Source organism: Carica papaya, chromosome 2, assembly GCF_054855325.1.
Source record: "Carica papaya isolate Zhongbai chromosome 2, ASM5485532v1, whole genome shotgun sequence".
Classification (NCBI taxonomy): domain Eukaryota; kingdom Viridiplantae; phylum Streptophyta; class Magnoliopsida; order Brassicales; family Caricaceae; genus Carica; species Carica papaya.
Window position 1 is genome coordinate 32160092 of NC_142310.1, and position 25751 is coordinate 32185842.

The 25751-nt window shown below is 32.0% G+C and overlaps 4 protein-coding genes and 1 pseudogene across 4 annotated transcripts; 2 read left to right on the forward strand and 3 right to left on the reverse strand.

Moving 5' to 3' along the window:
* The first annotated feature begins 333 nt into the window (after nt 1-333).
* LBD13 (LOB domain-containing protein 13) lies at nt 334-1734 on the forward strand. The gene is made up of 3 exons (XM_022054287.2): nt 334-485; nt 579-864; nt 1047-1734. The coding sequence occupies exons 1-3, from the start codon at nt 472-474 to the stop codon at nt 1521-1523; spliced, it is 777 nt and encodes a 258-aa protein (XP_021909979.2). The 5' UTR covers nt 334-471; the 3' UTR covers nt 1524-1734.
* A 2779-nt stretch (nt 1735-4513) lies between these two features.
* LOC110823681 (peroxidase 67-like) lies at nt 4514-6236 on the reverse strand. The gene is made up of 4 exons (XM_022054118.2): nt 5812-6236; nt 5440-5631; nt 5096-5264; nt 4514-4972 (listed from the first exon to the last, which is right to left on the reverse strand). Exons 1-4 carry the CDS (start codon nt 6034-6036, stop codon nt 4581-4583), a joined length of 978 nt encoding a protein of 325 aa, XP_021909810.2. The 5' UTR covers nt 6037-6236; the 3' UTR covers nt 4514-4580.
* A 1616-nt stretch (nt 6237-7852) lies between these two features.
* Nucleotides 7853-14595, reverse strand: LOC110823682 (peroxidase 4-like; annotated as a pseudogene).
* Nucleotides 14596-16799: 2204 nt separating this feature from the next.
* LOC110823792 (peroxidase 4-like) lies at nt 16800-18903 on the reverse strand. Its single transcript, XM_022054269.2, has 4 exons — nt 18506-18903; nt 17721-17912; nt 17438-17606; nt 16800-17328 (listed from the first exon to the last, which is right to left on the reverse strand). The coding sequence occupies exons 1-4, from the start codon at nt 18737-18739 to the stop codon at nt 16937-16939; spliced, it is 987 nt and encodes a 328-aa protein (XP_021909961.2). The 5' UTR covers nt 18740-18903; the 3' UTR covers nt 16800-16936.
* Nucleotides 18904-20800: 1897 nt separating this feature from the next.
* Nucleotides 20801-25142, forward strand: BLOS1 (GCN5L1 family protein). Its single transcript, XM_088214112.1, has 3 exons — nt 20801-21011; nt 21183-21388; nt 24857-25142. The coding sequence occupies exons 1-3, from the start codon at nt 20912-20914 to the stop codon at nt 24944-24946; spliced, it is 396 nt and encodes a 131-aa protein (XP_088070238.1). The 5' UTR covers nt 20801-20911; the 3' UTR covers nt 24947-25142.
* Nucleotides 25143-25751: the final 609 nt, after the last annotated feature.

Genomic DNA, 25751 nt, shown 5'->3' on the forward strand with positions numbered 1-25751 from the left:
TCATCCATAAAATATAAATGCAATTATTATATTATAATTTCTCTCTTAATTTATAAAAATAATTATGCCTTTGTATTATATTTTTGTTAAAACTAGAAGAATTCAATTATAAAATATTTTAACAACATAATTAATATTTTAGATTCTAAACTCTTATCGTTTCAGGTTAATCACCTAGCCCTAATATTGAAATCATGAATATATAATTATGACGTCGGCAACTTGAAAATGAGAATGGCAATCTCACTTTCAACCTTTTTCTCTCACCTATATTATGCCACCTTTTTTGTTTGCTTCCTCTCAGAAAAACATTGACCTACTTTTTTTTTTTTTTTTTTTTTTGTTTCTATTTGATTTATTTAAAACTCATTCTTGCCTTTTAAGAACTCTTCTTCTTTCTTTTTCTTCCTCTTTTGAAACTCTTTCTTCTTTCTACCTCCTTCCTCCCAAACAACCCTCTAGCATGCTTGAATGTCCAGGGACAGGTAACAACTCCGATCATCATCATCATCAAGATTTCTTTTTTGAATTTTTTCTATGAGACAGACATCTCGATTGAACCCTTGTTGTGATTGCAGGGAGATATTTGTTGATGAGATTGGGAAGAAGATCAAGAGAGAGATCAGCACAGTTGTTACTGGTCCAGCAGATGCATATAATTCTGATCAAATGGGTAGGAGACATGTAGCCCTAAGTCCTCCTGGAATCTTTAACACCATCACACCTTGTGCTGCATGTAAGCTTTTGAGAAGAAGATGTGCAGAAGAGTGTCCTTTCTCTCCTTACTTCTCTCCTCATGAACCCCACAAATTTGCTGCCGTTCACAAAGTCTTTGGCGCTAGCAATGTCTCCAAGATGTTAATGGTATATTTTATATACATATAGCACACATAAGCACACTTTTATATAAACCCTACCTACCTATCTCTTTAGATAACAAAAACTCTTTTCACTAATCTTTCTCTTGAGTTGATTTATTGTGTTTTCTTTTTTAGTTATGGGTTAATTATATATCGTACGTGGGTTGTGTTTATATATGTACACAGGAGGTGCCGGAGTGCCAGAGAGCTGATGCAGCTAATAGTCTGGTTTATGAGGCTAACTTAAGACTAAGAGATCCCGTATATGGCTGCATGGGTGCAATTTCTGCATTACAGCAACAAATTCAAGCTCTACAGGCCGAGCTTAATGCAGTAAGAAATGAGATTCTGAAATACAAGTATGGATCAGATCATCAAGCTACTAATACCAATATGATCATCAATCCAAATTCTACTCATCATGCGGCTCTGATTAATCCTAATTCTGTTGCAGCAATATCACAAAATAACACTCTACCCAATTTGAATCCGCCTCGATGCTCGCCGCCTCCTCCTCCACCGTTACCTCCGCCGCCTTCCATAGTAATTTCATCATCATCGTCTACCACTACTGCTTCTTCTATGTACACCCAGCAGCCTAGTAGCTCAGGAGGGTATAGCTCTATTTCAAGTGATCAGAATAATGTTCCATATTTCGATTGATTTTTAATTCTGCATGATATAGAGATCAGAGAGAAAGAGAGGGAATTGATTATTCTACTGTTGTTGGGTTTAAATTTATTTATTGTCATGGGTATGAAAGAATTATTGATTGAGATCATGAAATTTGTTGGACTAGGCCGAAGTTATTACATATGATGATCACGATGAATTTAAGGTTTGATCTATATATAAAATTTGTGTTGTTCATGTAGTTCTTTTAGGGTGTATGGTTTGTGTTTAGTCATGAAGTTTGCTTTGATTCATTATATGTATATATATATATATATATTCCGGTGAGTCGACATGCACGTGCGATCTTCACGTGTCGTATAGGGGTACATGTTTGTCAGTGCCATTAATAAAGGAGCTGGTTTAAGCTAGGGACGTGGGGGAGACAAAAGGGTTGGCAACTGTGTGATTCTTCCCGTGTACATTAATTACAAATTCAAGTAATAATATTAAAGCACCAGTCTCATCTAATCAAATTATTATATATATTGAAATATGAAAACCAAGTCAATGTCAAGCTCGCCAGCTTTTGCTGGCTGCTCTTTTAGAAGGAAGAACTCGGTGAAGAATAATTCATTAAATTTTTTAATGGATCCTTAATTAAACTATTTTTTTAATTAATTACGTGATTAATTACTTGTTTTTGTTAAATTTCCTGGTTATCTAGGTTTACTGCCTTTCCCATGTTTAATGGTATTTTCGATGAATTATAATCAATCTTACAAATTTTGATTTTATTTTAATACATCTTTTGTCATCAATGTGCAATATTTTATGATTTACGTTTGGTTATTATATATAAGTAAATATTATTTCATTTAGTTTTTCTATAATTTCTAGTTTTTAACATCAAACTATCATTTGTTTATGTTAATAAATCGGGACATATCTATACATATATATATATATATATATATACTAATTCCTTAATTACATCCGATTACAATAAATAAAATACAAATGAAAAAGATACTACAAATTAACTAATGTAATATAATAAAATATAATATAAATAAAAATAACAATGTAGGTAGCTCTAAATCAAATTTGTATTTAATTAAAGTTAAATATGTTTATTATTCATTTTCTTAAAGTACAATAAATTATGATTACAAAATTGACTTAATTATATATTTAATATATAAATTATCACTAATTTTTACCTTGAAGATAATCATAATTGTAATTACCACGGATTGACTAACCTACCAAACCTTGGGTTGTTTTTAAATTGGATAATGGGAGTTTTTTTTTTTTGGCTTTGTGTGCATTTTATATCTGGATTAATTAAGTTAATAATATAATAATGCGAAATTAGATGCTTTAAATTGTTAATTATATATTTAGTTTCCTTGACGTGTGGAGTTCAATTTCAGTAGGGCAGGGAAATTAAAGGGGTACGTGTATAATAATAATATGTATAAGTAGAGAGGATAGTGATGGAATTTGGTTTCACGTCATGGTTGCTTGAAATCTTCGCTTCTTAAATTGTCTTCATTATTAATTACATACATACATATCATTTTAATTATTTTCTTTAAAAACCAAAATTTTCTAATTTTATTCTTGATCAATAAGGCATGAAATTTCGTTAATTAATCTCCCAAACAATTAATTTTCAGGAGAAATTTATAAAGCTAATTCAACTTAATTATGAATTAAATTGTAATTAATATAATATAATATAATAGTCACGACTGATATATGTTGCGGTTTCATACGTAGTTGACCGGTAAATAATTAATTAAATATGCGTGTCAACATTCAATAGCTAATGATTAATTTATATAAACATTAATTAATTTCCTTTAAATGAATTAGTTTGGAATCAACCTCAGTAAATGTACATCAGAGATATCACATGGGGTTTAATATTAATTAACAACTTATCATAGCTAATTATAATATATATATATATATAAAGTCCATTAAACTTTTTGTTCTAATCAGAAATTAATTAATGGAATATATATATCTTGTAAGATAACATGGACAGCTCGAGACTGTATATACATACTTTATTGTTGATCTTTGACATTTAGTAAAATTAGTTTATCACTATGTATATTATTATATAGAACGGAAATGAAAATTCTAAAATATATTCAAAATTTGACTAATTTATTTTAATAATATTTTTATTATTATTCAATAGAGATATATTGGGTCTGTATTTAATACGTATCCTTTCAACTTAACATGATTGTTTTAATTAATATATAAGTAATCAAAATTGAGCAATTTTTGTTTATTTCGAATTTTAAATTAATTAATAATTCAATCGATTTTTCTGAAAATATATATATATATATACATGTTATGTATAGGTTTAACCTTGTCACTATATGTATAGGTTGTCTACACGACAATTCCTCATGCCGTGCCAATGCAAAATTTCGCTTTTGGGCCTAATTATGGAATCTCAGACCTTTGGGCCTAATTTAAATCAAATTGAAATTGAACTAAATTGTTTTTTTATTTTTATTTTTCTCACAATCAAATTGGGGGCAGATGTTACAAAATTAAAAATCTTGCCTAGTATGAGCCTTTAAAATATATATATATATATATATATATATATACACACGCACATATATATACCCACACAACTAAACATACATTGCAATGCTTTATAACATTTCTCTAACATTTTTACCGTATCAAATGTAATCGATGGTTGACGGAGAAAATGAGTAAGACAATACAACATATAATATTACTATGTTAATCAACGAAATTATTTTTTAAATTTTATTAATAATAGTGATAATATTAATTAAAAAAATAATTAATGTGGTAATGATATTAATAATAATACCATTATTAGTCGTAATTAGGAGTGATATATTGAAGGTGATGATAATAATTATGATAACGATGATATGATATCAGATGTGATAATAATAATTTTAATAGTGAAAAAAATTACGCTAATGATTGTGGTTATAATGGTGATAATAATAATAGATGTAACGATAATTAAAAAAAAATAAAATTATTATTTCACATTGAAAGAATAAAAAATATTCACACAAATTAATATATTTACTAGTTCGGTTTCCTACAATTCAATCGAACTTCGCCACTTAATTCAGTAAGTGGTTTATTATCTCCCATCTTAATCATTGCATTAACAAAGTCATAATAAAATGCTCCAGTATCAGTGCTATATTTTTTAACTAAAGAATCAGCAGTTCCACCATTAAATAATATTTGATCAGAATGAAGAATACCTTGTTGATTTAGAAGGTTTTTGTAGAATTGATTATCGAAGACATCCGTAGTCCTAAAATCAAATGGTGCTGTGATTTCATCGCCTGAACCCTGAGTTTCAGGGCAAATATCTTGCATAAGCTTAGCAAATGAAGGATCGATATTGGTTTCATTGTAAATACGATCTCTGAAAAGTACACATCTTATTTTTCCAATCGTGTGTCCACCTACAATATATACAAATCACAATTTTTTTTTTTTTTTTTGAAAACCAATTTATGCAATTAAAATTATTAATTTGATAGAAATTTAAATATCTATTTTAATTTTAGAATTGGAGAAGTTCATACCAGTTAAGGCAATTAAGTCCGTAGGTGAGAGTCCTTGAGCTTGAAACCTATTGATGAGTTGATTAAGTGTAGCGGATGGAGGAGGGATTACACCACTGTTAGCAGATGCAAGACTTGCTGTCTTTGAATCCCTTCTTCCTAGTTTAACAATCCAGTTAGGCCCTCCGAGCTGCAACATAACATGAGTAATTATATATATGTATACAACGATGAACACTAATACTATCTAATCTGATGAAACATATTTTACCAGTTTTCAGATTCTTGATCATTAATTTCTAAATTTGATTGAAATAAAAAAAGAAACATGATTAATTAAAGCTGGATAAAAATTAAGAACTTACAAGTACAACCGAGTCACGAGCTGCAATTGCTAAAATATCAGCACATGAAACAATACCGGGACATACTTCCTCTAACTTGACTTTTATGGCATCGACGACTTCGTATCCTCTCAAAGAATTGTTATTAGCAACTGCAGTTTTTTCTCCAACAAAAGTAGGAGTGTCATCTAAGAGAACCGATGCATCACATCCCTATAATAAAATAGACATGAGAAGTTTTTAAACTCTCCAAAGCAATTTGGTTAACTAAGAAAACATATAAAAATTAACAACATCATTACACACACACACATATATATATGTATATTTAGTTTGCAGAAAGAAAAACGAAAGACAGAGAAGATGAAGAAGAAGATCAACTAAGAAAATTACGTTGACAAAACAATCATGAAAGTGCAATCGAAGAAGAGAAGCACCCATACGCGGTTCTTTTGCTACGGCATCTCGAAGTACCGATCTTACAGTAACGAGTACTTTCGGACAAGTTTCAGCGTAGAAATCTGGAGAAAGCTGGGCATAAGAGTTGTTTGACAGGAGCAAAAGCAAACATAACCTTGCAAAAATGGCCTTCAAACAAGAAGAACAAGAACAGACCATTTTCAGTATTGTTGAAACCCAATCATTTACAAATTACAAGCCAAATAAAAGGGTGTAGATCTGATCAATATTGGTTATATATTATTAGGATTTCGTTGAAACTCACGTTATCATCAGTGGCATACATCATTATATTTCAATATGGGATAGTCCCAAAATGTGTGTTTTTACGTATGTATTGATTTTGTAATATTATAAAGGTCAATGATCACCGCTTCTGATTTTTTATAAAGCTGGGTATTGCAATTATTGACCATTCAATATATGAAGCTTGAAAATTGAACATAAATAGTGAATTCAAAGTTGGACTTTTTATGAGGAAAATTTGTCAAACCATTTGCTTTAACACCGTTTGATTTATTTACTGGACAGGATTAATCGAACTATATATATATATGTATATATATATATTATAAAATGAAAATATCTGCGTACAAAAATATAATATTATACTCAATTCTTACAATATATCATCTCTGTACAAAATTTGACTATTTATGATCGCGATAGGTTTTCTATCATGCATATATAATTTTTTCACGCACACTATTATACCTGCACTGTAATATTATACCAGATTATATATAATATATACTTGTAATATTCTTTACCAAGATTTTTCTTTTGCATTATATGATAATGACAGGCATGCATTCCTGTAATGACTTTTCAACGCCGGCCCTTTTTAAAAATCAATTAACAACTAATTGCAGGATTTTAAATTCAATAATATTATTAACCAATTATTTGTATATTTCGTTAAAATACTATATTATAATTTGTGAATATGTATTTCGTATTTAATAAAATATATAACATCATTTACCACTTAAAAGTGTATTGCAAATTCTAATACATTGGGGAAATTAAGATTTTAGATCTTAATGATATTCAATATTTTTTAAGAAATTAAGGACATTTAATAAAATTCAACATGGACTGAATGGGTTAGGCCTAAAAACGACACTAGCATGAGCCAGGCCTTTTTGATCCAGCTGAGAGCTTAAAATTGACCCATTTCTTCTGTTCTTAATCATCAAATTTACAGTGAGGATTAATACAATTATACCCAGTTAAAAGCATAATAAAATTTGAAATTAAATTAGCCATGCATATATATGTAGGAAAAAGAAAAACTATATCACACTTAAGAAGAATGTTCTACAATTAATTAGTATAAACTCCACTTTTCAAATACATTTTTGGATTCCATGTTATCCAATTCTTATTATTGCATAAAGAATATGACAAACTTGGGCGAAGAACCAGAGGAGTAAGAAGATTTTTTTTTTTTTTTACTTTAAAAAAGGGCCAATAAAAACTTTGAAAAGAAAATTTGAGGTAGTGTATATAAGTTATTGACTATAAATGAAGAGATTGATAAACATTTCATGTAGAATAAAATTAAGTTCTTATTTATTGGAACAAAACTAATATAATACAATTTACAATTAAATTAGGAAGCCACAGAAATAAAATTACAATATCATATTCCAAATGATGAACATCCTAAAATTAGCAAATACAATTTAGAATTTTAAAAGAAACCAAATGAAAAGTGCATCACCTATTTTCAGTCCAAGGGCAGTGTTCATTTTACTCCAAATGTAGAGAAATAATTGTATATAAGTTAATTAGGCCTCCTACAATTCTTTCTAATCTCACCATTTGATCCGGTAAGTGGTTCGTTATCCCTCGTCCTTATCATTGCCTTGATGAAATCAGAAATAAAAATATTGGGATTGTTGCTATATTTTTTAATTAAAGAATCTACAAAGCCACCGTTAAACAATGTTCGATCAGAGTGAAGAAGATCTCATGGGTTCAAAAGATTCTTATAATATTAGTTATCGAAAGCATTAAGAATTCTAAAGTCAAAAGGTGTCATCTCCCTCTCTCAGAGTTCTCGGACAAGTCAAAAAATAAAGGATTAATATTGGTCTCGTTGTATATACGATTCCTAAAAAGCAAGCATCTTATATTTCCAATTGTATGTGTAAAGGCAAGAAAAGTAATGAAAGATTTTTTAATATTATCTCTGTATATCATTTATTGTGCATTTATATACACACAGAGAGGGAGAAGAAACACTGATCGAGGAAAGAAAAAACCCCTAACAGATACACAATAACCCAAAACAAACAATATTCCAGAATCTGCTTTTTTACAACTGTTCTCAACAGAAGGCATCTTTTAATTTTCACCGTCCACTTGTCCTTCATCTCAGCGTGCTCTACATCTGACCCTTCATTTTTTGCTTTCGATCTTGATCGTTCATTCACTTTAAAACCCTAGCAGGAATATTTTTAATCTTTTATAGCCGGTCTTCAAGATGAAACACGCTTGTAGTTCTGTTTCTCTGAACACCCATTCTCTTATATCGATCCATGTTTGAATCCGCTTTATATGTGTTTCATCTTGCAAAGAAGATGATGGTGGACTGTTGTGCCTAGTGGTTTTGTGAGTAAGTCTGCGAGTTGCTCTTTCGAGGTAACATACTCTGTTTTGATAAAACCACTTAAGATTTTATTGCGAACAATATGATAGTCTATGTCGAAGTGTTTTGTTCTTTCGTGAAACACAGGATTTGTCGCGATGTGCTATGCAACTTTGTTATCATAGTGTATTATGATAGGCAAAGGAGGCGTGACCGTGAAGTCCTTAAGTAGATAGGTAATCCATTGTAGCTCGCACACAGTTGAAGACATGCTTCTATATTCGGCTTCTGTAGATGATTTATTGACTGTTGTTTGTTTTTTTATTTTTCAGGATATCATCGATGGTCCGAGGAAAACACAGAAGCCTGTGGTGGATTTACGAGTCACCGAACATGATGCCCAGTCTGAGTCGCAAAAAGCCCGAATCTTGTAGTTGTTCTTCTTTGGAAAGTACAAGCCTTGCTCTGGGTACTGTTTTAAGTATCTAACAAGATGGAGTGTCGCGTCTAAATGTGGCTTCCTGGGTTGTTGCATGAATTGGCTCAAGTATTGAGTGGAGTAAGAGATGTCTGGTATGGTGAAGTTGAGATAAAGCAGCCTCTCGATTAAACGTCTGTATCTTTCTGGGTTCGGTAAGATTTCACCCTCTTTCGTGTTTAATTTCAACCCTGTTGGTAAAGGGAAGTGACTTCCTTTTGCCTCTTGCATGCCTGTGTCTTGTAATATATATTTTATATATTTTCGTTGGCTGATGTAAATTCCTCATTTGGACCTAGCTATTTCAACGCCGAGGAAGTATCGTGCCTGTCCTAGATCTTTCACTGTAAATGCCTCATTCAGCACTCTTTTGACTTCGTTGCTTTCTTTCTCATCTTACCTTGTGATAAGCAAGTCATTGACATAAACAACTATTGTAAGGTAATTTTTTTTCTTCATTTTGTAAATAAACAATGGTCTGCTTCAAATTTGTAAACCCAATGGAATGGAGTTTTGAAGTGAGCTCTTTATTCCATGTGTCCTGCTTGCTTTAGCCCGTATAGACTTCTGGTTAAGTGACAGACTTATCCTTTGCTTGCTTTAGTGTAGCCCTCTGGAGGTTTTAGGTATAGTTCTTCCTCTATATAGCCATGTAGATATGTATTATTTATGTCCAGTTGATGGACATGTCAGCTATTTGCAGTCGCTATGGCAAGAAGTAATCAGACAGTTACCATTTTGGTTATTGGTGAAAAATTATCGTGGTAGTCGATTCCAAATTCTTAGCTGTAGCCCTTGGCGACGAGCCTCGTTTTGTATTTGTCAACTGTTCCATCTAGGTTGTGTTTGATTTTATACACCCATTTTAAATCAATTGCCTTTTTTCCTTCAAGCAGCAAAGTTAGTTCCCACGTTTTATTTTTTTCTAGTGCATCTAGTTCGGCTTACATAGCTTTAATCCACCTACTGTCATTCTTAGTAACCTCATATGATTTTGGTTCTTGTGTAATTGAGACGTGCAACAAAATTGACATAGTCATAATTGTATATAGGTAGATTTGACATAAAAAAAAGGGAGTCTGGAGATGGTGTTTCTGTCATATGTGCCACAAAGTTCTCCATCCAGGAAGGCCTAACCCTCACCCTGGACTCCTTTGAATTTCTAGTTCTTGAATTCTAGGTTCAGGTAAGGTGACTTCCCTTCCGTTATGTGGTTGGTCTTCATTGTCATCTGGTATGATTAAATTGGGTATTGGTAATGGTGTATCTTGATGATTAGTTTGTGGTGATTGTGATTGATATGGATAAACATGTTTGTGAAATATAACATCCCTTGACATGAATAATTTTTTGTTTGAAATGTCATATAATTTGTATGCTTTAACACCGATTTCATAAAAAAAAAACACATTTTAAAGTTTGTACATCGAACTTTGTCTTTTGAGGGTGTATGTTTGTAGCAAAACACAAACAACCGAATATTTTTAAAATAAAATAATCTGATTATTTTTTGTGTAAAATTTCATAGGGGGTTTTCCATTTTAAAACTGAGCTTGGCAAAATATTTATTATGTATGTAGCCATAAGAATGGATTCTCCCCAAAATTTTTTTAGCAAATTTGACTCAAACATTAGTGCTCTAACAACTTGTAAAAGATGTTTATGCTTCCTTTCTACCACGCCGTTTTGCTATGGCGTGTAAGCACAAGTTTTGTTATGCACAATGCCTCTCTTTTGAAAAAAAATCTTTGCATGATTTATTTATAAATTCAGTACTGTTATCTGTTCTAACAATTATAATAGTTTTTTTAAACTCATTTGACACAATATTATAAAACTGTTTTAAAATTTTTAAAACATTTGATTTTTCTTTTAACAAAAAAGTCCAAGTTGTTCTAGAGAAATCATCCACCATAGTTAGGAGATAAGAAGCTCCTGAAATAGATTGAATTGAATAAGGACCCCAAAGATCAACATGTATTAATTCAAAAACATCATTGGCAGTAAACTGCTCTTAGAAAAGGTAAACATTGTTGTTTCGCTAAGGGGTATATTTCACAAACATGTGAATCTATTTCGTCTGAAAAATTCAGGGTGGGAATATGAAGTAGCTTGTTCATTGATGTGTGGCCGAGTCTTTTGTGCCAAAGTTATAGGGTGTGGCTGATACGTGACTTTTCTGGTTCTATATCTTTGCTCAGGGTGTACATGCCTCCCTTTATTCTACCCTTCTTTAATTTTTTGTTAGTCATCAAATCCTGCAAAAATAATGGTTTAGATAGAAAGAAATGTAGGTATTTGAGGCTTGAGTTATTTTTTTTACAGAGATCAAGTTACATGCAAATTCTGGTATGTAAAAAATATCATGTAAGGTCAGGTCATTGCATAGTTTGATGGTGCTTTTATGTATTGAGTATCTCAGAGTTCTATCGAGTAAAGGAACAGGTACTATGAGTTCTAGTTTAGTAGTTTTAGTGAGTAAGCTAAAATCATGACATATGTGTGATATTGCACCTATATCGATTATCCATATACTTATATCATCCGAAGTGTGTAAAGAGTAGAGGTTAGACTGTTTACCTGCAGGGCCAGAGTAGCCAATGCATCCTACCGATTCTATTGTGCTTGCTCCATGGTTTTTCATGTATTTATTGATTTCCTGCTATATAATGTTAGTCATTTCTGCATTCCAACTCGTTGTGATCATTGTTTCCCCGTTAATGTCTGTGAGATTTCCATTTGAAACAACATTTGCCTTTTTTTTTTCTTTTTTTTTTCCTTTGAGTTATGTGAACCATTCGAGATAGTCATGGAGTTTAAAGCATGTGTCCCTAGTGTGTCCTGTATTCCTACAGTGGATGCACATTCTGTTGTCTTTTTCCCTTCTTCGGTTCTGTAGCGTCAAGGTTTCCTTCTGGTTGGCATAAAAAACAACTGACATCCCTTCGGATACATTGCTGATTTGCACTTCTCATTTTCTCTCAACATTGAGCACCATTGACTAAGTTTTGTTAACAGTGGGTAATAGTTCCATAATCAAGATTTGTATTCCTCACATGATCATATGTATCATTAAAACTCATCAGGAATTGGATTAAGTTATCTGTGTTGTCAATTTCACTATGCAGGTTAGCAGCGTTGCAGGTACACGCAGGTAATGGTCTTAGGTAGCTTAGTTCATCTCAAAGTTTCTTTAGTTTTGTAAAATAAGCAACAATTGAGAGGCTTGATTGAGTAATTAAGCTAATTTCTCGTTTCAATTAATAGAGCAGAGGATCATTGCTTTCTACATACCTTTCCTTGATTTCATCCCACAATTTTTTTGCAGATCTGGTGTATAGGAAGGCGGTTGCTAGCTCTTTGGTCATTAAGTTGAGGATCCAAGACACCACCATGCTATCGCCCTTTTGCCACCCTTCATACTCTGTTGTGTTGGGAACTGATTTTTCGAATCTGCAGTCAACGAGAGCTAACTTGTCTTTAGCTCTTAAAGCAATCATCATGGCTTGGCTCCATGAGAGAGAATTGGAGCCATCAAGAGGTGCAGAGACCGGTTGCATTCTAGCCTGATCTAAGTTTTGAAGGGTTAGTATACCATTGGCAGTATTTGAGTTGGCCATTGTAAGGGCAAGTTAGTAATGAAAATTTAGTGGAACAGTACTTAGTACATGCACTGTTCTGATACCATTTAAAGACAAGAAAAGTAATGAAAGATTTTTTAAATATTTTCTTTGTATATCATTTATTGTGCACAGATGTGCATTTATATACACAGAGAGGGAGAGGAATACAATGATCGAGGAAAGAAAAAAACTCTAATAGATACACAATAACCCAAAACAAACAATATTTCAGAACCTGCCTTTTTACAGCTGTTCTCAACAGAAGGCATCTTTTAATTTCCGTCGTCCATTTGTCCTTCATCCCAGCGTGCTCTACATCTGACCCTTCATTTTCTGCTTTCAATCTTGACCGTTCATTCACTTCAAAACCCTAACAAGAATATTTTCAATCTTTTACAGTATGTCCACCTACAACACACATGTAAATATATATCATTAAATATTTATTGAGTTAAATCTTAAATATATATATATTGTATAAACTTTAAAAAGTCAAAAAAATTATACCAGATAATGCAATCAAGTCTCTAGCAGAGAGACCTTGAGCTCGGAATCTTGTGATAAGTTGGTCAAGTGTAGCTGTTGGAGGAGGAACGACACCACTATTAGCAGCTGCAAGGCTAGTTGTCATAGCATCCCTTCTTCTTAATTTAACTGTCCAACTAGGTCCTCCTAAGTTACAACATAAATTAAGAATTAATCATTAACAAATAAATTTATTTTATTGAAAACTAAAATCTAACTAGAAGTAAAAAATTTATTTAAGTAAGATTAGTAGAGATGTACTTACAAATTTAACAGAATCACAAGCTGCTATAGTTAAAATATTAGCACATGAAACCATTCCAGGACACAATTTCTCCACCTTTGTTTTGATAGCATCAACAACTTCAAATTCTCTTAAAGAATTGTTATTAGGAAGTCCAGTTTATGATAATGAGTTCATGTGTTTATGACCTCATTTTATCTAAATAAAAAAAGGGAAAAAAGTAAGCAGGAAAATAAAATAGAAGTTGACGTGATATATATAATGCACACGGACATTTATTGGATTTTGTTTGATTTGGGTTTCTTATATATCAGTTAAAAAATACTGTGAATGGACAAGTGTCGTTCATATTGCTTTTGGCCCTTGAATGAACACTGTACTAATGGCACATAATCTTCAATCATATGGGAACCACAGAGTCGTCTAATAATTGAAGTAGATAGATATCCTTGATGGTCATAATGACACTGGCTTTCTCCATACTTTTATACATCATATATATCAACAAGTTTATCAACGACACATATATCACATGTGCAATATCCCAAGACTGGGAAGTAAAGCTGCCAAAATAATAATCGAAAAGCATACACATATTTTATTTATATAATATATATATATAGCGAGAGAGAGATATAGAAAGAGAGAAGAATATTTACATTGACAAAACAGTCGTGAAAGTGCATGCGAAGAAGAGAGGCGCCCATGCGGAGCTCTTTGGCGACGGCAGCTCGAACTACAGACTTTAACGGCGGCGAGGGCTTGGGGGCAAGTTTTAGCGCAGAAGTTTTTAGAGAGCTGAGCACGGGAGGTGCCCGTGAAGAGTACAAGAAACGTTAACATTACAATTAAAATAATGGGTCTAAGAGAAGAAGAAGGAGAAGCCATTTACTCGTTGAGTTGTGTGTATATATGTACGTATATGTATATATATGTGTAAGTATGTAACTATAATCGTTCTCGATTAAATCTGATGATGCACAAGTTTATATATATGTATGCGAAAGCTGCAGATATGGAAGTTGGTGAGGAGTGTGGTGAAGAGGGTGTATGAATAATTGGGTATTTATATAGAGTGGATGTGAAGGCGTGATAAGTTGACAAATAGGAATAGGTTGTAGCCAATGCATGTTCATGGCGATGACATGGTAAAAACTGCTGGCTGGCTGGCTGGCTGGCTTTATGAGGTCTTTGAAAGGAATATTATAAGTATATGTATATAGTTATCGTACACTATTTAGGACCCTGTCCTTAACAAATGCACCGTGAAAGCGTATACATGTACAGATGCTCTCAGTGAGCAAATTAAATTCGATTCTTGTTCTGGGAATTTTCTACTTAATATAATAAATTTCAAGTCTCGGTTTGTGGATCCAATAATGAAGAAATATACTTGCAGCAATTGGGATCATATTATTTGACTTTTCAACATTATGACCTGCGGGTTAATTCTTTTTTTTTTTTTTTCAGAATGAGGTTATAAACACCTGCTTAATTTTCATTAGTTGCTAACTTACATTTTTTTTTGTGTATTAAATTCTTGAGGATTTTCCATATCATCAACAATTTAATAATTAATCTTTCTTCTCTATCAAATTAATTAAGATTAACGATTTTTTCTCAAGCACTATTCTTTCTACTTAGTGCTATTCTGATGAGCATAGCTTGTAAACTCTTAGAATCTATAATTATAATTAGAAGACAAGTCCAATTTGGAAACTAAAACTGTACCATATATAATTAGTACTAATTAGAGGTATTTTTTTTAATTAGAAATGGTAAATTATCATCCTGTTCAATTGACTCCTAAATAGTCAAAACAAGTTTAAAAAAATATTTTAAAAGATCATAATTTATGAACTGTTAGATGGATTATTGTTTTTTTTATTAGTTTCATTAGTTATAGATGTCATGAATAGTTTATGAACTTATTTTTTATTCTAATTTTGATTGATTTTACAATTACTTTTAAGTAAAAAGGGATAATTGAAAAACCAATCTAATTCAATACAAGATTAAAGGATCTGGTTTGGTTTTGAAGTGATGGACACCTCCTACTTATACGCCTTTATGAACTTCAAACCATATCCAAATAATTAAGTTTGTGTGGTACAAAAGACGCCAATGAGTTAGTATTACCAAATCATAGTAGAATATTCACAAGTTGGCAATAGTAACCAGAAGTCCAAAGACTAAAGTGCACAAATTTCATAATTCATGTGCTTGACAAGTAAGTTCTCATGCTAATGGTCTATGCGGATCAAGTCATACAAACTTGATCTTGTACCAATTATACAAGTAATTAATAAAATAAATCACATTACTTTTAATGAGTATAGTAGTACCAATTTAAACTACTAGCAAACGTTCTAAGTGTATGACCTAATATTAAAAAATTTCTAAGTTGCATATTTGGTTTATATTTTTGTGATCTTTACCATAAACTAAAGTTCTTCTCAAGATTCTTAACGATATCTTACCATGAAAGAACAAAATAAATTCTTCAAATAATTACATAGTAGCTCTAATAAAAGAAAATCGTCTTTGTTAATAGTTAAAGTTTTACAATTGAAACAATACTATCACATTATCATACTTTATCACATCCTTATGTGATTGCCTTATAATTAAAATAAAGCCAGAAAGTCCTTTGAATCATCTATCAAAATGTACTCAGTTTTCATGTGGTCAGCCTTGCCCAACACTCAAGCATATACTTTTAATTCAAGTTATCCCAAAAGAAGTGGCATTAAGAAGGCTTTGATTTCTAAATATTCTTCCAAACTACTATCTTAATTAGATCAGAAATACCAAATAAAATCATGAATATTTTATTTAGCTTTAACCCATTGTTGAATCTCAATTAGTTGTTATTTCTTCTTGATAATTAGATTATTAGGCAAGAGAAGAACTAAATAGAAGTGGAGAAGTTTTCTTGCACTTACCTTACAAAGTTCAAATTTTGAATACTTTATAAAATATTCTTAACTACGACATTTTTCAAACAAATGAGGCATTTTTAGGTTCATTTTGCATACACATCTTTCCTCTAATCCAAAAGGCAAAACAAAATGAAAGTTAACCATTTGTCAATTTTGTTCATATAAAATTTCTAAGAAACTCTATTTTCATAGTGAAGTCATTGATGTAGTCCATTTTTCCATAATTAGTATAAACTTCATTTTTCAGTAATTTTTTGGACGCAATGTTATCTAATTCTTACTATTGCATGGAGAACAAGATAATCTTGGGCAAAGAACCAAAGGAGTAAGAAAAAATTTTTTATTGTAAAAAAGGGCCAATAAAAACTTCAAAAAGAAAAATTGAAATAGCATATATAAGTTATTAATTATAAATGAAAAGATAGATAAACATTTTTTGCAACACAAATATAAGTTCTTATTCATTGGAAGGATACAGTATATTACAGTTTATAATTAAATTACAATACCACACTTGAAATAATGAACGCCTTCAAATTATTAAATACAATTTAGAATTTTGAAAGAAACCAAATGAAAAGTATATTACATATTTTAGTTCAACAATAGTTTTCATTTTATTGCAAATAGAGAGAAATAATAATAAATTACTTAATTGGGCCTCCTACAATTTTTCCTAATCTCACCATTTGATCCGGTAAGTAGTTTGTTATCTCCCATCCTTATCATTGCCTTGACAAAATCAGAAATAAAGATATTAGGATTGTTGCTGTATTTTTTAACTAAAGAATCTGCAGAGTCACCATTAAATAGTATTTGATCAGAGTGAAGAAGACCCTGTTGGTTCAAAAGATTCTTATAATATTGGTTATCAAAAGTAGTAGGAGTTTTGAAGTCAAAAGGTGCTAAATTATCATCTCCCACTCCGACAGTTCTCGGACAAGTCTTTTGTCTAAGCTTGGCAAATAATGGATCGATGTTGGTCTCATTATATATACGATCCCTAAAAAGCAAACATCTTATCTTTCCAATTGTATGCGCACCTATAAAACACATATAGATATATATCTCATTAAATATTTATTGATTCAATAAAGTTAAATCTTATAAATATGTATATATATGAATTTTGAAAAGTGTAAAAATTTATACCAGATAATGCAACCAAGTCTCTAGGAGAGAGACCTTGAGCTCGAAATCTTGTGATAAGTTGGTCAAGTGTAGCTGTTGGAGGAGGAATGACACCACTGTTGGCAGCGGCAAGGCTAGTTGTCTTGGCATCCCTTCTTCCTAATTTAACTGTCCAACTAGGCCCTCCAAGCTACAATATAAATTAAGAATTAATCAATAATAGAAAATATATATTCTATTAAAAAATAAATTTTAATTAAAAATAAATAATTTATTTAAGTAAGATTAACGAAAATTAACTTACAAGTTCAACAGAATCACGAGCTGCTATAGTTAAAATATCAGCACATGAAACAACTCCAGGACACAATTTCTCCACCTTAGCTTTGATAGCATCAACAACTTCAAATCCTCTTAAAGAATTGTTATTAGGAAGTGCAGTTTTTTCTCCAATAAATGTAGGAGTGTCATCTAAGAGGACCGATGCATCACAACCCTATAAGTCACAAAACATTTATAAGTTATGAAATCACATCATTATGGTTATGAGTTTAAATTGTTTATGACGTTATTTTATTTAAATAAAAAAGGGAAAGAAGTAGGCAGGAAAATAAAAATAGAAGTTGACATGATATATATATATATATATATAAGGTTTGTATTTGATTTGGGTTTTTGTTGTTAATTTGGTTTGCATATGTATCAGGTAAGCCATTCTGAATGGACTAGTGTCCTTCATATTACTGTGGCCCTTGAATGAAGATTATACTAAGTACGCATAATTTTCAATAGTATGGGAACCACACGTCCCATTTAATGAAGTCATTTATAATTTTCTTTATACGTAACTATCTATCTATATATATATAATGCAAACACAGAGTCGTCTAATAATTAAAGTAGATAGCTATCCTTTTTGGTCATAATGACACTGGCTTTCTCCATTCTTTTGTATATCATATTTATCAACAATTTTATCAACAACATATATATCACATATGCAATAATAAGGAAAAAGCGCACACATATTTTATATGTATATAACAGAGAGAGAGAGAGAGAGAGAGAGAAAGAGAAAAGAATATTTACATTGACAAAACAGTCGTGAAAGTGCATGCGAAGTAGAGAGGCGCCCATGCGGAGCTCTTTGGCGACGGCAGCTCGAACAACATACTTAACAGCGGCGAGGGCTTGAGGACAAGTTTTAGCGTAGAAGTTTTTAGAGAGCTGAGCATGGGAGGCGCCCATGAAGAATACAAGAAACGTTAACGTTACAATTACAATAATGGGTCTAAAAGAAGAAGAAGAAGAAGAAGAAGCCATTTGCTTGTTGTTTATGTATATGTATATGGTTACAATTGTTGTACGAGTAAAGTTGACGAGTAAGTATATGAGAGAGTTGGAGATATGGAGTCCGATGAGGAGTGGGGTCGATATATATAGAGAGAGATGGGGGGAGGGGGTTGGAGGTATTTGGTTGCCAAACCTGAGTAGGCATGCATGTTGAAGATGAAATGGTTAAAAAATGCAGGCTGGCTGGCTAAGGAAGTCTTATTTGAAAAGATAAGGTCAACAAGCATTACATTATTGATGGTTTCATAATTAATGAATTATTAGTATAAAAATATAAGCATCCAACACAAATTTATATCTGAATTGATCCACGTTAATATTGACTTATTCATCTCGTACTAGACCGCCTAAGTATCTTTTATCCATATATATATATGAATACTGCTGCTTTAGTTTCTGAATATTGATTCTTTTCAAATTAATGAGAATTTTTTAAAAATAATTAATTTCATAAACTATTTCGAGAAGTTTAATCAAAACAAAAATAATAATGATCAAAGAGTCATTGTATATATATATATATATATATATACATAAATTAATAAATCAGTGAAGACTAAAAAAATTATTAGGTACGAAGAGTAAGACCATTATATACAAGTTATTATTTATTAAAGGAAAATGCTGCTACGGAACTTTATGCACAGTTTCATGTCATGCCATTTTACTGAAGCTGGGGAGCAAGAAATAGTAGTTTTGGAATCTTAATTTCTATTTTAACTATACATTAAAAAAATAAAATAAAGATTGAAATTTCATTGGGTTTTAACAAAAATCTCAAATAATTCAGTTACCATATTAGTAAATTAATTAGCAAATTTTTGCTTAATTTATTATATATCTACAAACTTGAAAATCAACATCTTCCATAATTATGTGTGATCCAACATAATTAATTAAGCAAACAATATTTTGTCCTCTAACTAAGCTTACCATAGAATTCAATAATATTCCTGAGTTAACTCTTTTTTGTTCTTTAATAGAGATTTATATATTTATTAATAAATATAAATTAAACACAACAAAAATAATTTTTTAATACAAACACAATTCAACTCGAAACTACTTACATCTTATAAAATATATATATATATATATATATTAACACCTTTTTTTTTTTCCTCAACAAAGCAAGAAGAATTTGAGGGTATTTGTTCTTTAGAAATCGTCATGTCATATCAGTGCAAGATTCGATATCCATGATAGTGAAAAATTATTTATATACAAAAGAAAATAAAAAACAGGTATGGTGTTGATGCATGCATGTAGATTTCGCAAAATTCCAAATTGTTGGCGGCTTTATGTACATGTCAAGAAAATATGTTTGTGAAGATGTAAATTTTGATGAGAAAAGAAAACGATATTGGGTGTCATTAAAAAAGGTGGCATGCACATATGCCGCGGGCCATCTCTTTCGGTATGAAGTGAAATTTCAAAACCCAAAATGTTTAGGTCTAGTGTCTTGTTTTTATATACAAATCTTTGTCTTTTGCATAATGGGTCACCAAAAGCCATTTGGAATTAGTAGCCTACTGTTATTTAAATGAAGGTTAGATATACTGTTTAATGTATTTTCGTTATTGTGTACTGTATGAAGTCTTTTTAATTTGTGGATTAATTAAAATTATGTTTCGTTAGTAAAAAAAAATATATATATATATATATTAAAATATACGTATTTTGAACAAATGATTCAGTTTTATCATTGTTATTTTAATCAATTCTTGTATTTTTACTAAAGAAATTTCTATATTTTGTTTAGGAGTAATTTATATGTTTACGATAACTATATTGACTATGATTAATTTGTTAAGAGTTAATTGCGAGACGTATCAAAACAAATTAATATAATAAACCCAATTATAATCTTCTCAAAATTCAAAATCCATTATAACGTAAACTGTAGAAATGGGACAACTCATCACGGTAGATTTCTTTCAGCTGTGGGCCCACCGTCTGCTTACGTGGCAAAATCTACCGACTCCCCATCGAGTTCCACGTCACTACATCCAGAAGAGAAAAAGTAGATGCAATGACGCTAGAACCAAACTGAATTCCAAGAGACAAAAAAACAGACACCGCCGCGACACAAACACACGCCGAACAGACTGTATTCACCGTCGTGGGTGCGCACTGCCGGAGATGGAGAAATCCAAATCCGAATCTGGGGACCTCGATTCTTCTCTCCTCAAACTCTTGCAAGATCACCAAAAGAACTCTCTCAGGCTCCGCGAGAACACAGGTGTGTTGATGCTTTTTTTTCTTCCATCCCCTGTTTGGTTCCCAAGAAAATGAAAAAAAAAAAAGAAAAAAGAAGGAAATTCCTTCCTTCTCTTCTCTTTTTTTTTTCTTTGTTCTTTTGATTTCAAGAAATTAAAAAGAACGAAACTTATGTTTACGAGATATGTAAAAGAGAAAGCGAAGAAGGACGCGATCAGAAACGCGGTGCGTGTATCCGATCTGTTGGTGGATGCCGTGAATGGAGGAGTGCAAGAGTGCTTCTTAAACGAGAAGCGAATCGAGATGGAAATTCGAGCTTTGGCTTCCACAATCACTCGATTCATGAGGCAGACGGATCAGTGGCTCGCTGCTACCCATGCCATCAACACTGCCATTAAGGTTATTTTTCTCATGAACAGAGTTTTACATAGTAGATATATGTACATTTCAATTATGAGCTGATTAGTGTATAATTCTATTAGTTTAATTTTTGTTAGACGAAGAACTTACATGGTAGTTTTTGCCATTTAGGTTATATCTCTCATGAAGAGAGTTTTGGTCATGTAAGCGTCCTCTTTATGGTACTTTCAAATATAAAATTTGAGATAAATTGAAAATGATTTCAGGCTTCAAACAGACAAATTAAGTTTTTAATACAATTGGTATTAGAGTCTGGTTCTTGGTTTCACTCTTGGAGGGTACAATCTAGCGATCAGGTCAGATTAAAATTATGGCAGATGAGTAAACCCGGCCAAGGAGAAAGAAAAAGCACATGCACGGGCCAAATTTTAAGATAAAAAAGGCATAACTTAGTCCCAAATCGAGAATCCAAGGTTCTTTTAGACACATTTCTTAGGTAATGTAGATTCTTGTAGCCATTGTGTTTGCATTCTGGAAATGAAGTAGAGAACAGAGGTTTTTCTGTTCTTCCCAGCTTTTTCCCTCGATTGTAGAACACATGGTGGGAGGACTTGTGATGAATGGTTGAATGTGAATTTTATTGAATATTACACCCCTATATATATAAACTATCTATAATAGAAACAGAACTGAATCATTATTACATTAATTACATTATGTATTTTACCCTAATGTCCTTTAACCTAATTGTATAATCTTGTTAACATTCTCTCTCTAAGGCAGAGAATATATATTTTTTATCGTCAACTTGCCAATGATAGTCTAGAATGTTGGATTGGTCAGGTATTTAGTTAACGTATATGCAAGCTGTGAGCTGGTTGACAAGTATGGAGTACATATTAAGTCACTACTAGCTTTTCTTTTATGAAATATTTGTCAATTTCAATATATTTTATTATGTCATGTTGCATTGGATTATGGGCAATGCTTATAGCCGATTTACTGTTACAATATAAACGCACGGAGTTGTCCCGCTTGATTTTCAAATATTCTAAGGTTCTTTTTGGGTATAGTAACTCACATATTCCTTGAGTCATTGTTTAGAATTCTGATTTTGCACTCGACCTTGCAATTATGTCTGTTTCTTACTCCTCTATATAATTAGGTTACTCCCAAGGAAAGTACAAAAACCTGTAGTAAGTCTTTTGTCTACCATTGACCTTGTGTAGTCTGCATCTATATAGCCTTTTAAAGCAACTTGTCATTCTTTTTAAATATGATTTTTTTTGCAGATGACCCTTTTAGGTAATACAACACTTTATAGGCTATTTGTAAGTATATTTCTTTAAATATGAATTGACTTATAACAGTTACCACATAGGCAATGTTGGGTCTTGTATGTGACAGATATATTTGTCTTCCAACTAATTTCTAATATATCTCCTTATTTACTGGTTTATCCTCTTCTATCAATCCTAGTTTATGATTGAGATTGATAGGGATATTTGTTGGTTTACATGTTAGTCACAAGGAAATATGTGGGTCTCATTCCCTTGGCTATATTTTGAGTAATGTGGAAAGAAAGAAACAAGAGAGCTTTTGAAGGGGTGGGAGATGAGTTTGAGAGGATTAGAGATAGATGGTTACATACCATTGGGTTTTTGGTTATAGGTGATACTCTTTATTCTATGGAGGGCCTTGGGAATTTTATTGATATCTTGATTGACATATAAATACTTTTGTACATGAATTGGCATCCCATTAGTGCTTGTAAATTGGTGATACATACCATACTTTTTATTTTTTAAAAGAAAAAAAAAAGAAGACACCTTATAAGCGCAAACATGAAGAAGATGATTGTTTTGATTGTTTTATCATATGTGGATGATCTTCTTGTGACTTGAAACGAAACAGAATTAGTGGACAGATTTAAGAAAAAAATGAAGAAAGAATTTGAAATGACAGATTTGGGGGAAATGTCTTATTTCCATGGAATGGAAATACGCCAGTGGGAGGATGGAGTGTTTGTCAACCAAGGAAAATATGCAAGAGACGTTCTTAGGAAATTTGGAATGGAAAAGTGCAAGTCAATTTGCAGTTTCGTAGCTCAACATGGAAAATAAGCAAGAAAGATGGAGCAGTGAAAATAGATACAAATGTGTACAGAAGCTTGGTAGGCTGTTTGCATTACTTAATACCCATTCAGCCAGACATCATGTATGCAGCTAGTTTACTCTCAAGATTCAAGGCCGGGAAGAGGTTGTTGAGGTTCCTTTGACTATTGAATTTATTATGGAAGAAATTTTGAAGTTGATAGGGCTCAGTAGTAGTGATTGGGGAAGTTCTATGGATGACATGAAGAGCATTTTTGGTCATCTTTTTCACCTTGGATCAGGTATAATAAGCTGGTTTAAAGAAACAAAAAATAGTAGCACAATATACAGTTAGAAGTAGAGTATATGGCTGCAGCAAGTGCAGTGAATTAGGTCATCTGGCTTAGGAAGGTGCCTAATGACTTGGTCAGGAGCAAAATGAGCCTACAATCATATTTTGTGACAACCAGTCAGCTGCAGCCATTGCCAAAAATCTTGTGTTTCATGGCAAGACCAAACACACCAAGATTGGATATCATTTGTGAGAGAAGCAAAGAAAGAAGAAGTTCGGTTACAACATTGCTATCCGAAGAGCAGGTAGCTGATAGTTACCAACCCACTTCCCAAGCACAGACTTGAAGTCTTTAAGAAAGATGGTTAGTATTGTTAGTAAAATTGGTAAGGAGGAGTCTTGAAGGGCTGGCAATTTTTTTGTCAGCCAGAGAGGTTTTTTGTTTTATCCTAATTTATATGTTATATATCCTTTAGTTTTTTAGTTGTAAGAGGCTTGTGCTAGTGTATAATCTAGTTTTGGTATGTTTAAAGTTGCTCAAGAGAGTAACAATAGTATCTTTTCTTTTAGCATCAAAGATGCTGTCTTGGATAGTAGAGCATGTCTACTTTTAAGGCGATGAATGAAGCAGAAAATTCTGGTTTTTTGCTTCAATTTTCTTTTTCTTCTCTGGTTTTTTTTCTGGTTTTTTCGCTTGCATTTCCAATAGATTGGCCTAGAAAGATTTCAATAATCAAGATAGAGAGCAATGGAATTGTTGTGTAATTGGCAGTTTCATATGATATTGGCAGAACTGTGCATTTCATATTGCATTATATATGATATAGTTAACATCTCTGCATTTGTAAATTGGCAGATGAAAGCTGCAATCATACTAGTTGACCAAAGATAAACCTGAGCACAATGTTGATTGTGAATAAATCAGTATATCAGAACCTGGAAATACTTATTGTCTATATGTTCTAGAGGGAGAAAATCCAGCATAAATAAATCCCATTTGAATTTAAAATCTGGGAAGCCTTCACATATAAATTCATTTCTTTCTTTTCAGTCTGTACGATATGTCAGTTTTCTTTCCAGCAAACAAGTGCAGATATCAACTTCTGCTTGTTTTGTGTTTAGGAAATTGGAGACTTTGAGAACTGGATGAAGATAATGGATTTTGACTGTAGGAATATCAATGCAGCTATCCGCAACATTCACCAGCAATGATCTTGTACATCAAAATTGATTTATCAATTAACTGGTAAATGAAGAGAAGGGTGAGAGCGGAAGGTTTTATTTGGTGCATAATTTCATTACATTGAATATATTAGGTTGATTTGCAAATCCTCTATCTACTTAATTTGTCCAATTCAGATCTTCTAGTCAATCGTCTTATATAAAAAAAAGCACATCCAACTTCCAATTTTTATCTATCTATGCATTTTTACACCTGGGCTCGCCAATTCCAGCCTGATCAAACTAGGTTGCTGGTCAAATTGGGACCGCCCGTGTTAACACCTGTACCATTCTCCAGCTAGTGTTCAGCTATTAAGCTCACACCATAGAGATCACTACCGTAAGGATTTGATATACAAAGAAGTCCGAGGGGCAAAAGAACTGCTGGAAGAAATATTTTTCTCCTCATACTGCAAAAAGGTGCTCTAACAGCCGAGCAATTCCAAGCACAGCAGGCCCTTTGTAGGTTTGTCAAGGTATAGAAGACCAAGAGCAAGACGAAGAGGCTAAAGCCATGTTAGAGTCTCACTAAATTCTGACAGACTTGGATCCATCAAAGCAAATATTATAGTCTGTGCAACTTCACATATATCAATCCTAATGAGATTACTGTGAACACAATAATACGAGGAAACACAATGAGACTACAACATAATAATCAACTTCACAGAGTATAATACACATTGATAAGGGAACGCATACCAGACTTGCTGCACCACTTGGGTAGTCAGATGGGACTTTCATCAGCTTATCCTGAAGCGAAAATAGTAATAATTAAGAAAGGTGAAGCCACATG

Coding starts and splice junctions, on each gene's coding strand:
- LBD13 (XM_022054287.2), top strand. Junction 865..1,046: donor ATGTCTCCAAGATGTTAATG/GTATATTTTATA, acceptor ATATGTACACAG/GAGGTGCCGGAGTGCCAGAG.
- LOC110823681 (XM_022054118.2), bottom strand. CDS start 6,036: ATGGTCTGTTCTTGTTCTTCTTGTTTGAAGGCCATTTTTGCAAGGTTA. Junction 5,632..5,811: donor TTCATGATTGTTTTGTCAAC/GTAATTTTCTTA, acceptor ATTTTATTATAG/GGATGTGATGCATCGGTTCT. Junction 4,973..5,095: donor GGACTTAATTGCCTTAACTG/GTATGAACTTCT, acceptor TATATATTGTAG/GTGGACACACGATTGGAAAA.
- LOC110823792 (XM_022054269.2), bottom strand. CDS start 18,739: ATGGCTTCTTCTTCTTCTTCTTCTTCTTTTAGACCCATTATTGTAATT. Junction 17,913..18,505: donor TTCACGACTGTTTTGTCAAT/GTAAATATTCTT, acceptor TGTGACTTATAG/GGTTGTGATGCATCGGTCCT. Junction 17,607..17,720: donor CTCGTGATTCTGTTGAACTT/GTAAGTTAATTT, acceptor TTTATATTGTAG/CTTGGAGGGCCTAGTTGGAC.
- BLOS1 (XM_088214112.1), top strand. CDS start 20,912: ATGGAGAAATCCAAATCCGAATCTGGGGACCTCGATTCTTCTCTCCTC. Junction 21,012..21,182: donor CAGGCTCCGCGAGAACACAG/GTGTGTTGATGC, acceptor GATATGTAAAAG/AGAAAGCGAAGAAGGACGCG. Junction 21,389..24,856: donor CCATCAACACTGCCATTAAG/GTTATTTTTCTC, acceptor TTTTGTGTTTAG/GAAATTGGAGACTTTGAGAA.